The sequence below is a fragment of the Danio rerio genome, chromosome 3 (assembly GCF_052040795.2).
Source record: "Danio rerio strain M-AB ecotype USA chromosome 3, GRCz13ab, whole genome shotgun sequence".
Taxonomy (NCBI): domain Eukaryota; kingdom Metazoa; phylum Chordata; class Actinopteri; order Cypriniformes; family Danionidae; genus Danio; species Danio rerio.
In genome coordinates, this window is record NC_141023.1 from 55,821,949 (window position 1) to 55,836,151 (window position 14,203).

At 35.9% G+C, this 14,203-nt stretch overlaps 2 protein-coding genes across 2 annotated transcripts in view; both read left to right on the forward strand.

The window, feature by feature from the left end:
• adgre5a (adhesion G protein-coupled receptor E5a) overlaps window positions 1-14,203 on the forward strand; it is a 162,900-nt gene that overhangs the window by 122,793 nt on the left and 25,904 nt on the right. The window lies entirely within an intron of this gene.
• Window positions 1-14,203, forward strand: part of slc27a1a (solute carrier family 27 member 1a) — a 58,756-nt gene that overhangs the window by 19,649 nt on the left and 24,904 nt on the right. Inside the window, 3 exon segments of the mRNA NM_001013537.1 lie at window positions 13,363-13,432; window positions 13,524-13,615; window positions 13,839-13,948. Coding sequence (NP_001013555.1) covers window positions 13,363-13,432; window positions 13,524-13,615; window positions 13,839-13,948 — 272 coding nt within the window.

A 14,203-nucleotide genomic window follows, 5' to 3' on the forward strand; every position in this document is an offset into this window, starting at 1 on the left:
AAATGTGTTCAGATAAAGAAAAAAAATTAGAAATTACTTGATCACGTTAAAATGACAGTTAACATGCATGTATTTTTACACATTTATCCACATATTTGCATTACAGTGAGCAGGAAAGAATCAGGCTGCACTGGTAAGCAGTATCTTCATAATATCGTTTAATTAAAATAAATGATCAACAAATTAGTCTGTCTCGACAGCCTTTACATGTGAATGAATTATCTACACACAATATGAATTCTCAATTAGAATAATTCAACAAACTATAAAATACTATTCCTGAAAATACCTAAATCACAGACAAATCCAAACGCCCAACACAAGCGAGCTGCGCTTCAGACCAGATCAGCTCGATGACGTATAATGTCCCCGACGCCGCCTGTAGTCCCAGTTAGCTACTTGATAGCAACCGTCTTTTTAAAAAAGCATAATCGATTTAAAAGTTGAAGAGTGTGCTGTAACTGATGTGTTTTATGTTGTAGAACAAAATGTGAAAGTATCTTGAGTTGGTGTTAGCCACAGACCTTATTTAAGCGATTTTACTGAAACCCTACTCTAAAAACCCATTGACTTTGGGACGAGGGAACCGGAAGTGCTAAAATGCTAACTCGCTTCCGGGTTTTTGCATACAAATTGACGTCATAGTTCCTCCACTCTATTACAAAAACATATTTAAGCTGATCTTTTGACATCAACCCTTCATGGTTTAGCCAGGGGGAATAATTCATAATTTATCAGATGATTATTTATTTTCTTATCTAGTTGATGATGATAAATTTAAAAACAAGCATTGATTTGCCAATAACTTCAGACTAGGACTCCTCTATTATGAAAAATGATTTTGCTCAGTATTGTAATAATGATTATTTAAAATGTTAATCAATAGGTCATATAACCAAAACTTTTGTGATTGATTTAATTAGTCAGTATCGATTTATTATGTCAGTCGGCAGCAGGATTATAGCCTGATGTCACTTCAGAGCCGCACAGATCTGATATACTGTTATGCCAAGTTCAAACTGCACAATTATAGCCAGGATTTTCGACAAATGCCCGATACCACAGGAAAATCGGTGCTCATTCATGTGATCAAAGATGCAATCTGAGAGAACTGCAGATGAGTCGTAGCTGAATTGCCAACATCCATGAGATGTTTGGCATGCTAAATATCTGGAGCTGTTGTCAATTTAAATCATGGCATGTGAAATGTGTTCTGATTGATAATAACATTGGTTATTACCTACAGCCAATGAGAGAGCAGCAGTAAACTGGGGGACCACAATATCAACAAGCATGGCTTCGGTTCTAAAAAAGGCGTACTTTTTCAGTTTATTTAAACTTGGTCAAAAAAGAAAAAAGTATATGAGAAACTTCAAAAGCCAGGTGAGCAAAATAAGTACATTTTTACCCCACTAAAGGCTTCTTTTTCATATTTTGGTAGCACACATTAATCTAGATTAACCTAGATTAATCTAGATAAAAAAATAATAATCTATGCCTATAAAATAAACATACCGTTTGTTTGAAAATAACATTTTTTGTCTTCATTACTGCGAACTTATATGAGCAATTATATCACTAAATGTGGAGGGGGGCCTTACAATATTTTCTAGGGAAAAAGGAAAAGGTTGGGAACCACTGGTATATTGCTAAGGGCAATGTACATCCAGGGGGCGCCAGAAATGAGCGTGGTTATACTGGTTTTGTTTTCGATATTCCTGGCACATTCAGTTGTAGACAGCAATAACTGAAACCTCTTACCCTAAAATAGGGCTGGGCGATTTTTCCGATTTTTTTTTTTTTTTTTTTTTTTTTTTTTTTAATTAATTAATTCGAATTTACGTTTTAAGTTGATTTAATTTTGAATGAAATCGAAAAAATCGCGATTTTTAAAAATATATATATTTAATACATTATAATGGCACCAATGCGCTTGGGTTCACTTTCTTTATGAAGCAGGAAGCACACCAGAAGCGCCTCTCGGCGACGCGACGCACAGCACCACGCCATGGGTTTTAGAAATTCTAAACGGGTTTCTATACACACACCGGCGCCACCCAGCCACGATTCACGAAGCAGTTCATATTTCAGCCGGCCCACAGAGCGCCATCTGATTAGTTTCATGTTAAATATCATGTGAATGTGCGTGTTTGGTGTGTGATAGTTTAAACTTTTATGTCCGCGCCGTGTCGGGGCGCTTCTGGTGTGCGACCTGCTTGACTGCCTGTTAAAGCGTGAAGTCATGTAGGATTTTACTTGTTGCACGTCTGTGTGGATTGTCAAGACATTCCCTCATCAAGTCGATAAACTCGATCTCAACATGTATGAAGGACGTAAACGCCTGCCATTTGAAAAACCGCGCTGATCTTTTGGTTTGAACACGAGCAGAGGTGAGGGACTGTAGCAGTGAAAATGAAAGTACCCGCCCCCATGACGTCATTTAGCGGACCTGGTTAAAAACCAGGTAGATCTGGCAGCATAATAGAGAGTGGAGCAAAGCACATCAAATGGTCTGTATTTAAAAGGGGGAAAAAAGAAAAATAGATTAAATATATTATTTTATATTCGACACATCTGGTACTTGTATTTGCTCCTACTAAATGTCCACAACTTCACACATTGGGTTAAATTAGGCTTTACAGTTTCCATGTTCAGTCCTTTACTTCCACTGTATCTTTTTAAGAAAAAGGCAGCAGCTTTACAACCTGTCATTTAATCAGAAGACAAAGTCAAAGCCGAGCTGATCTTTCTTAGGCTCAGCAAAACTTGCAAAAATACCTCTGTATTCCTGCAAGTGCAATATTTACAAATATTTCTTATTCAAATCTTCAGCAACGCTGTTTAACTCATGAATTTGTTCATGACCGATTTTTGTATGACATGGCCATTAAAAATACAATGTTCCTTAACCAGATGGTTTTTCAAGTTACTTATAAAGAGAATGCTACTTCAGTCATGTTGTTGTAATGTTTTGAGAAGACTAGTAACACAGTAAAATAAAAAATCGAAATCGTGAATCGGTCAAACTTTATAAAAAACCTAGATTTTTTTTTTTTTGCTAAATCGCCCAGCCCTACCCTAAAAAGATCTAAAGTGTATCTCCTACAAAAAGACAAAGCTGGTTATGTTTCACTGCTGTTTTTTTCTTTTTTATTCGCTCTGCATTACTACCACTGCTCCATTTAAGCCTTTGCAATATGCGCTGAGAGAAGCTCTCAGTAAGGGACCGTCAAAAAAGTTTTTATTTATTTATTTGTTTATTTATTTTGCTCTGCTCATTGCAAGCTCTCCCGGCTAAAAGCATATTGCGAGGGCTTGTGTGTGTGTGTGTGTGTGTGTGTGTGTGTGTGTGTGTGTGTGTGTGTGTGTGTGTGTGTGTGTGTGTGTGTGTGTGTGTGTGTGTGTGTGTGTGTGTGTGTGTGTGTGTGTGTGTGTGTGTGTGTGTGTGTGTGTGTGTGTGTGTGTGTGTGTGGTGCTGTTTGTTTGTGTATGTGTGTGAATGAGAGACAGTGTGGTGTCTGTGTTTATACAGACAGCTTGTTATAGCCTTCCCCCAAAATATAACACTGTGTATGGAAAGCATTGTCAATGCACCGTGATGCACCAAGATATCGAATTTTACCGAATCAATGGCATGATGATCGTAACCGAACCGTGAGACCAGTATAGGTTCACACCTCTATTGATGATTTTTTCAATAGTAAAGTCATGCATTGTGAAGCCCCCTGTCACCAATCCATCTTCGACAGAGTGCTACAACAGATAGTCATGCAGTGTGAAAACATCTGTCACACAACTATTTTGAAAATCTCACAGTCTGAACTCGGAAGCTTGATTTTTGTGCCAAATCACCAAGCTTTGCATTTTGACTTTTTTTTTTTTTTGACCATTTAGGTGCATTGTTAAGTTAGAATTACTCTATACGTATATGTTCTGCTTGTCTCTGGTGCTGAGCGCATGCAAAAGTTCTCGTTGCTTTGAAAAACACAAATAAATCTACTTCCCATGCTGTAAAAGTCAGGATAGATGATTTTACTGATTTCCATGTGATATTGGGCATTGTGGGGGATGTATGTTGTGGACTGAAAGAAAGAAACAAGATTTTTATGCAATAATTATTTAATCTTGATTGTTTTTTTATAATTGTTAAAGACCAAAATTGAAATTGACTTTCACTTAATTGCACATATTTTCCATATTTCAGACCAAAACCATTCTTTTTTATATTATGCACTATATAGCAAAGTGCTCTATGTGCTGACTGACAGCATTCTGAATTTTGGTATTCGCTTGTACTGTGGCTCTGAATTGCCAAATCACCCCTCAAAGCGATTTTTCTTGACACGAAAGAATCCAACCTGATTAATTCATTTTATGACCCATAAAAGTTTCTGAAGCAGTGTGTAAATTTGATCGAGTGAGGTCAAATTAGTTTTTTTGACATGCAAAAATTTTAGACAAAAATTTCAGACCGTGCATTGAACTTAACATTTAAGAGAAGTAATTTAATGTGTATTTATATAGTGCATTTACCGTGTAGGCCATACACCCGAAGCGCTTCACAAGCATAAAGTGGGGGTCTCTCCACACCACCACCAGTGTGCAGCATCCACTTGAATGTGACGGCAGCCACAGGACAACAGTGCCAGTGCGCTTACCACACACCAGCTATTGGTGGAGTGGAGAGACAGTGATTGAGCCAATTCGGTGAATGGGGATGATTAGGAGGCCATGATGGTTAAGGGCTGATGAAAGGAATTTAGCCAGGACAGCAGTGCAGCAAGTTTTACAGGTGGTGGCACCAGCACTTGATTTGGTATTGTTTCAAATGTAATATTATTAATAGAACCTTGAGTTGTTATGTAAATAAAATTAAATTAACAAAAAATGTAAAAATAGCTGTATCTTTACTAAATTGAATAGATATAAGTTAGCATCACTGCAGCAAAACTATGGGGATAGTTGTTTTGTGAAGCAAAAAGCCTTATAGCCCGATCATGTTTGGACAGTGTTTCAGCTGTTTGTTGCATCATTATTTTGTGGATCATATTGGAGAAATCTATAATAGCTCTCATTAGTGGTCATGAATGTCTGATCCATTCAACCACAATAACTGTAGTTCAACCAGCACTGTTTTTTTTTTTTTCCAGTTGATTGGTCTGTTAATTTTTTTTTTTTTACTGGTCCATCCAATAGGCATACGTTCTACACTTTTCGTGGTGCATTTGGTAATAAGTGTCTAACGCTGGCAGTTTAAAATAAAAAGGTCACAAAATGTGACTATTTAATTGCAGTCCAGAGACCTGTATTTTTTGTCTATGCAGCACACGCCTACATTGGAAATAGCAAAATATTGTGCCTTAATGGAAAAGTTAAAGGCACAGTTCATCAAAACATTAAATTTCTGTCATAATTTACTTATCCTTCATTTACTCTTAACCCGTTTGAGTGTTTTTTTTTTTTTGTTTAACGCAAAGCTAGATATGCTGAAGAATGTTAAGGAAATAACAGTCATACTTCTATAGTATTTTCTAAAAGTCAAAGTCAGCTTTATTGTCAATTCAACCACATTTACAGGACATATAGAGAAGCGAAATTACATTACTCTCAGACCCTAGGTGCCTAACATATATAATATTAATACAAAAAGTTTTAAGAAAGATTTTACAATAAATACAATTATACATAAAATGTATTCTAAAAATATACATAAAATGTAGTCTAAAAATATACGTAAAGAAATTTTTTTTATACAATACAATAGAATGACATTAAGGGCATATGGCAATGAGTGCAAACCAGAGTTGTGCAGATTTCAGTGGCTGCTATTTTCCAACATATTTTAGAATCTCCATTACTTTGTGTTCAACAGATGAAAGAAGTTTATAAAAGCATTTGAATGTGAGTAAATGATGAGGAAAATTGATTTAGGAGTGAACGAGCATAATATTTGTTGCTTCGGTGAATTAACCACTGAAGAGAATATAAAGTAAATGAAAACCTTTAGAAGACAGCTGTCCATGACAGGCCTAAAATAGCCACATAAATGCACTCAGCTAAATATCATCTATATTTTTAGTCAATTTCACACAACCTTGGACAAACAGTACCTCTTTTTAAACCTTAAGAATGCCAAAATGAATATTTGAAAGCGGTGGGCTATATAAAACCCTGTTTAGGCTATTAATGTCGGTCACCATGTCAGATTATGCTTTTTTTGCCTATATAAAAACTTAGACATGTTATGGGTGCCATATATATATATCAGGCTACACATTGCATTGTGATCTGTCTGTCTGTTTGTCTGTCTACCCACCAGTTTTCCTTTTTACGTGTGCGTGTATTTCTGAATAAAAGAAAGTCAATAAGTAGATTCATTCCCAACAACGGCTGTAAACAAAGCAGTTGCCAGTTCACATTCGAGTTTAGTTTGAGCAAACTTTTTGAGTTTTCAGAGACAAGAAAGTGGGTTGGATTGCACCCTAGTTCACCTATAGCTTTCGAATGAGACGGTAAATCGAGGTCCTGACTCTCTGTGGTTATTAAAAATTCCATGGCACTTCTTGTAAAGAGTAGGGATGTGTTCTAGCCAATGTCCCCCAATCGGCCCTTACGGTCATGGCCTCCCAATCATCCCCATCCACCAAGTGGCTCTATCACTGTCTCTCCACCTATAGCTGGTGTGTGGGAAGCACACTGGCGCCGTTGTCCTGTGGCTGTCGTAGTATCATCCAAGTGGATGCTGCACACTGGTGGTGGTGTGGAGAGAGCCCCCTCATGATTGTGAAGCGCTTTGGGTGTATGGCCATCCACAATAATTGCACTATATAAATGCACATTACATTACATATAGCGCATGTTTTTGGACTTGTGGGGGAAACCGGAGCAGCCAGAGGAAACCCATGTGGAAAACATTGAAACTCCCAAAAAATGCCAACTGGCCCAGCCGGGGTTTGAACCAGTGACCTTTTTGCTGTGAGGTGACAGGGCTGCCCACTGCGCCACTGTGTTGCCCTTTATTAGATGCATTGCACAAGGAATTTTGTTTGAGCTGCTGGTGAACCCACTTTATTATATGCAGTTATCCAATACTATTTCCTTTAAATTGCCCTCTCAACCTTTTGCTGAATCATTTTGTGTTTAAATTAATTATTATACAGTTTTTTTATAATGACATCTCAACAGAGAAGTGAATTGAGCTGATTCACTAGAAGTTATTCAAACTGACTCTCTCATGTCTTGATTGATTGACAGTTTGCTTCTCGTGAGACTCTTCCAGCTCCATGGTCCAAATTTTATCTCCAACTGGATAAAAGAGTCCCTGTTGTTGTTTTTTTTACCTTCCATGCAGTGTAACACAGCTCTAAGTGAATGAAAACATCCAGCTGAGGTTTAAATCTGAAAATGCACCTTGTTTATAAATATGGATTTCTTTTTTTTTTTTTTTTTTAAATAAAAAATTAGACTCAGAGTTGTTTAAATGATTTGTCATTCGTCCAGATCTTTTGTCTGTTCGTACCGACATCGACACGAAACGATACCAAATATGTTCTGTGCTGGATCTGGTAAAATGTGATCGCGCCTTTAAACACTAGCGGAATGCGGTTGTGTTTGGGACTGATCATGTCTGAATATGAGTGAACATTATTAAGTGAACATTCTGGTGATTAATGCAATAATCTACCTTGCAATGGTGGATTCTTCTGCCTTTTCTTAAAGAAAAGATTAGAAAAGACTATTTATGACAGGAACTTTATTAGTACACAGTTCATGGATCAGTTTCTTCCTCTGTTTCACAAGTGTAAGTGTGATTTCAAATGGGTGCCGGCTTTTTTTCTCTAGCTTGCAAAATGTGTATTTAATTGTCTTTTGTTGGTTGTAACCGCTCCACGCAGCTTGTACTGTAGCTGGTTAACTTTTTATATTCTCATATCGTGTCTAAAGCTCTGTTGAAAACGTGGCGCATACCACTTTGTTTACAGATTTAATTGCGTTTGTGAGCTCGCGATTCACTGCCGTTTGTCGTTGCTATGGCCGCCGTCATCTGTTCTTACACAAGTGCCACAGTCAAGATTCAAAATAGTTCAGCTTTTACCAGTGTGTGGATTAATACTAAATGTGTGTTGTTGTTTTTACTCATGGTAAAGAATAGAGAATAAAGAATAGAGAATAATGGTGTTTAACTGTATTGCTGTAATGCACTCCTGCATTGGGCTCACACATAGACTCTGCTCTCTGACTACTTCAACAATGTTCATAAGCCATAGAAGACGTTTCTCTCTGTCTCGCACTGAGCGCAGTTGACCAATTACAACAGACTGTGGAGCAACGCGATGCAATAGTTGTTTGCTAGTTTCTGCTTGGCGCTAGAGTCGTTTTGACGTTTTGCGTCACGCTGTTTAAATAGCAAATGCATTTGCGCTCATATGTGCGCCCATAGGTGTTTTGGTCTAAAATGAAAGCCGTTCTGTGGCGCATTGGTGGTGCATTGCTATTTTGAGAAACTATAATAGATTGTTCAATAGACCAAAACAAAGCCGGTCTATTGTCCAGCGCAGAGCGCATTAGTTGTGTGACTCGCTTGCACACTGCTTAATACACACAAGATATAGAGCAATATGCAAATATCTTTACATATGAAAAATAATATAAATATTAAGTATATATAGGATATAATAAGGATAGATATAGGATAAAAATATAAAGGACTAAAATATTACAAAACATATTATTTTCTAGCCTACATAAATTTAAAAACCATACTTTCATGCCTTCTTCATCTCGGGGGCTTTTTCAGTTTATTCGTGAGAATTTGCTTTTGTTGTATCATTATTAGCAGTATTATTTATTATATCCATATTTATATTTGTTTTATTAAAAACAAGCTTAGATTTGCCCACCTGTCAGGTTTTAGACCATATGGGGCACAGCATGTGTTTTAGGATATAACTCAGGTTTTTGAACACAATTCATTATTATTGTTGATTTATTCGTCTGCTGGAAATTAGAATTGAATTTAGAAATAGTTTTGAAACAAATCTTTGCGCTTAACAAACAAAATTAATTATTTATAGGCAAATTGATGTCTGTGCCTACAAGGTTTCCCTATCTACGAGAGTGAAAGTGAAAGTAGATATTGAGAGGCCTTATCTCTCATTCTCGTGCAGCAGATGCTCTGTTTAACTGTTTTCTTGCTAGTGAAATGCTCAGTTTTTCCACTTACAAAGTCATCATGTAAATAGCAAATGCACCATGGCGCGACAAAACTGGCACTTAAAGGGAATGGGAGATGAGACTCAGAGCGGTTTATTCTCAAAACACACCTACAACTCATTAAGAAAACAAGCTCAACCCTTTTAGAGCATGCCCCATGGCGCAAAGTAGATTTTTCCGTCCTTATATTAGCAAAAGTGGATTCTGTCATGCCCTAAATACGTTTGCGCCCTGCGCTTTGAACTTTGTGCACGGATCGTCAAAATAGAGCCCTGGGTCATCAAACCAATCAATGCCGATTAACATCGTGCTAAGGAGTGGTTTGGGAACAAATGAATCGCTGAAAAAATAATATGGGAGTCGTTGGAACAATTAGGTATGAATATATGCATATTTTAAAACAATGAAATAGTTTTTGTCCTTGCATGCATATTAGTTTGTTGTTGGAGACCGCCAAAACCAAAAAAATTACCCTTTTTAATCCATAAAAGGGGTTCTTTAAGTTCTGAATTGGTTGTATTTGTTTGGTTTTGTCAACCTGAAACTTACTCTGCAACCCAAAGTTTGTTCAACTCATTTTGTGCAACAAGCCTCAGTATAATTTCTGCAATGATGTTGTGAAGTGTCGCAGGCATGCCATTGGTTGTTGTACACTATAAAACACTGCACTAGAGGAAATTATTGAATCTTGTGTCCCAACACGGATTAGGATTCCTCAACACACACTGCATCAAGCAAATTTTGTCAAAACCAGGAAAATAATGGTTTGAACAGGGCTTTAGTAGATGTTTAACTCCTTCCCTGCACGATAAAAAGTCGAAACTCCAGCTGTAGAGAGCCATATCGAGAGGTTGGCAGATGGGGTTTTTAGCATTTTTATGTGCACATTACTCTGACTCTCAATGCACTGGGGTATTACATTTATTTCATGTCTTGTGCTTTTACAACCTTTGCTGCAGCAGTTCTGTAGAAAAATAATAAAGTGTTGTGGGCCATTTTACCAAGGTAAGTCAGTAATTCCTAGACAATTGCTGCAAGTAAAGGACCAGTGTTAAAATGACCTTGTCTGTTGAACCCAATGGCTAGTTGTGTTTATTGTCAGTTGTTAGTGTGTAAAGTATATTTTTGATGTCTTCCTCGGTTTGCCTATTACACAAAGCCATTATTGAAACACTTGGGAATGTGCTACTGGCAGTGAAATTGGTTTCTTTGTGTAATAGCCCTGAATCAGCCACAACTTTGAGTAGCATATTAATTAAATTTTTAATTGCACATCATGGAGTTTCGCTAGCTCGAATAAATGGTTTCCACCCTTGTGAAGTGATGGCGATCTGTCGAATAGCCCCGCGTTCCGTTTGAGAGCTGTTTTAATTATACAAGACGATAATCTGTCTGAATCAAGTGCTTCAGTGACAGGATGGTAATAAGATAAAGCCATATTCAAGAATATCAGAATTGCATAGTTTAATAGTGCTAAGCACAGCCAATTCTGAATACTTAATGCATTATGTAAAATCTACAGGATATTGTGCATTAGGGATATCACTGTTTCAAAATGTTTCAATGATTGTTTCCAAAATGTTTCACAGTTTCGATGTTAATAACTTTGAAATGTACACACTACAGGTAATAAAGGTATCGCAGCGTCAGTGTAAAGATATTACATTAAAAGCCAGTCTGCATTTCCTATTTTATGATAATATGCTTTATTTCAGGTTTAATATAAATTTTCAGTGAATTTTAAAATTAATATAAAAAGACTATATCATAAAAACTATATTTTAAAATATAATATAAATACTAAATTTGGTTATAACCGTGGTATGATGTCCTAGTCAAATTGCTGGTATTTTTTTCTAATTGTAGTGTGAATTGTTATAAATAGTTAACATCATAAAAGAATATTAAGAAAATGAGAAGTAAATAATGGACAGTTCTGTATTGTTTTATCAGAACAATCAAATGTCTTCATGTATGTACACTAGTGTTCAAAAGTTTGCTATAAGATTTGCGGTCTTTGTTTGTGTCACCAAGACTGCATTTATTTGATCAAAAATACATAAAACACCATCAAAACATTGTGAAATATTTTTACAACACAACTGTTTTAATTAGGGCTGCACAACTTATCGTTTGATCATCGATATCGCAATGTGTATATCTGTAATAGTCGCATCACAGGATAAGAATATATAGAATTTTTTTAATACAATAATGACCTCGTTATTTTATAATTAATTGGTCAATTGCTGTACTTGAATACTGTTATACTCTCCAGAAAACCATAAAGTACTGTTTGTTTATTTTTTTTTTTATTTAGTTATTTTGCTTGTAATTTATTATAATTTATGCAGATCCACTGCATAAAAAAGACTTGGTCATAACAGTCGATTTAAATTAAGGAAATCTTTTCAAATACAGCTATTCTTATCATCTGGTGAAACTACACTCGTATCGCAATATATGTCGTGGCAAAACTAACTAAATATTGCAAAGTCACATTTTTCCAATATCGTGCAGCCCTACTTTTGATGAATGAATCTATGTATTCATTTATTTTTTATTTAAATTTGTAGGTATACTTTAATATATTTTACTATTTCGTTCATTCTTAAGTTGTTAGCTGAATTTTCAGTACATTACATCAGCTTTTAGTGGAAAAAATGTTGTGTCGCTTAACTTTTTATCAGGATTTCTTAATAAATTTAAAATACAAAAGAACTGTATTAGTTTAATGTACTTGCTGAATAGAATAAGTTGTATTTTGCTGGCAACTAGCTCTCTGCAACTTACTTGGCATTACATGGTTTCCCACTAAAGCTAAGCAGGGCTGTGCTTTGTCAGTACCTGGATGGGAGAATAAGGTTGCTGCCAGAAATGGTGTTAGTGGGACCAAAAGGGGGTGCTCACCCGCTGTCTGTGTGGGTGCTAACGCCCCAGTATATTGATGGGGACTTTATACTGTTCAGTGAGCGCCTTCTTTTGGATGCAATGTTAAACGGAGGTCCCAACACTCTGTAGTCGTTACAAATCCCAGGATGTCCTTTTAATAAAGAGTCCTTTAAAAGAGAAAAACTCCAGCATCCTGGCCAAATTTGCCCATTTGCCTCCGTCCATTAAGGCCTCTAAACCATCCTCATGTCATAGTTGGCTTATTCACTGTCTCCTCTCCACCAATCAGCTGGTGTGTGGTGTGCGGTCTGATGCATAATGGCTGTTGTTGCATCATTTAGGTGGGTGGATGCTGCACACTGGTGGAGGAGATTTTGTAATATCGATTTGAGTGTCCAGAAAAGAGCAATATAAATATAAGCAATTATTACTATTATTATTATTATTTCTAAGTGTGTTTCTTTAGCAATAATGTAACTGTAAAAGATATCTGTTAATTAACAGTTTCTGTATTTTGTGTTTAAATTTATTTACGGTTGTGTATGGCATTATGATATGTGTATCTCTGCTCTGTCGGCTTTTGATGCTAAAATTCAATTTTACAGTGCATCAAAGTGACTTTTATTGACATTTTAGTAGTTTAAGACAAGATATTGTTTAATAAATAATAAAAAAAGAGCCAAGTTTTTAAAATAACAATTTAAAGATTTTTGCAGCATAATATACAACACCAACCCTGACAATATATCATGTTAAACTATTCTAAATGTTTATAAGTCACATTGTCAAACTTTTCAAGATCAACACTTTTTTTGAAGAAAGACCAAGGTCTCATAATTCAATTTAAAAAATGGAAAAAGTGTCAATTTACAGATATATATATATATATATATATATATATATATATATATATATATATATATATATATATATATTTTTTTTTTTTTTTTTTTTTTTTTTTTTACTTATCTGGTCAGACCGCTAACAGTTAAATGAAAAGGAAATTCACTCACCATTTACTCGCCTTCAAGTGATCCTAAAACTTTTGTAACTTTCTTTTTTCTATTGAACACAAAAGAAGATATTTTGAAGAATGTTGGAAACTGCAATCAAAATCCATAGTATGAAAAAAAAAATCAAGTCAATGCCTACCGATATCCAAAACTATTCACAATATCATCATCCAATTGCCAATAGATTAAGAAATTGTCACTCAATAAATCCACTTCTCATCAGTGTTCCTCTTTTCTCCCACAGATCATTTGTTCTACATCTACACGTCTGGCACCACAGGACTCCCTAAAGCTGCTATAGTGGTGCACAGCCGGTAACCTGCTCGCAGACACGCCACATATAAATCAGCCTGACAGTGGAAAACTTTCACATCAGTCTTTTAATGTACTTGTTTTATTTGCTAGGTATTACAGGATTGCTGCTTTCGGCTACCTTTCTTTTCGTATGCGGCCAGATGACATCATTTATGACTGTTTACCCCTTTACCACTCAGCAGGTATGGACCATTTCACAAACATAACTGTACTAACTAGAACAATATCAGCAGCATTTTGTTGATTTTTACGTATTTTTTCCTCTATTTTCTCTGAAAAGCTGATTTGATACAGTTTTTCTTGTATGAAACGCACTATAGAAACAGCAGAAAGTTTTTAATCAGTTGCTGGCATTAATATACTGACATATAGTTTTCTCTGTACACTGTTTTTACTCTTGAACAGGTAATATAATGGGGGTGGGCCAGTGTCTGATTCATGGTTTAACTGTGGTGGTCAAGAGGAAGTTTTCAGCAAGTCGCTTTTGGGAAGACTGCATCAAACACAACTGCACTGTAAGTCACTGGTGTTTGGGTCAGTAATGGCTTATAAGACTGTTCCAGATTATTAAAATGACAGTTTGAGAATGTCATATTTGCATTCTGTTTTTCTATGTTTTATGAAAATGCTTTCTGCTTTTTTAATATATTTTCCTAACACATTAAATAAACTGGTGCTGGTCATATAAAATTGTTAAAAGGTTTAGCATTAAAGACAACTGGTGTCACACTCTAATCAGCTAATTAACTTAAAACACCTGCAAAGGCCTG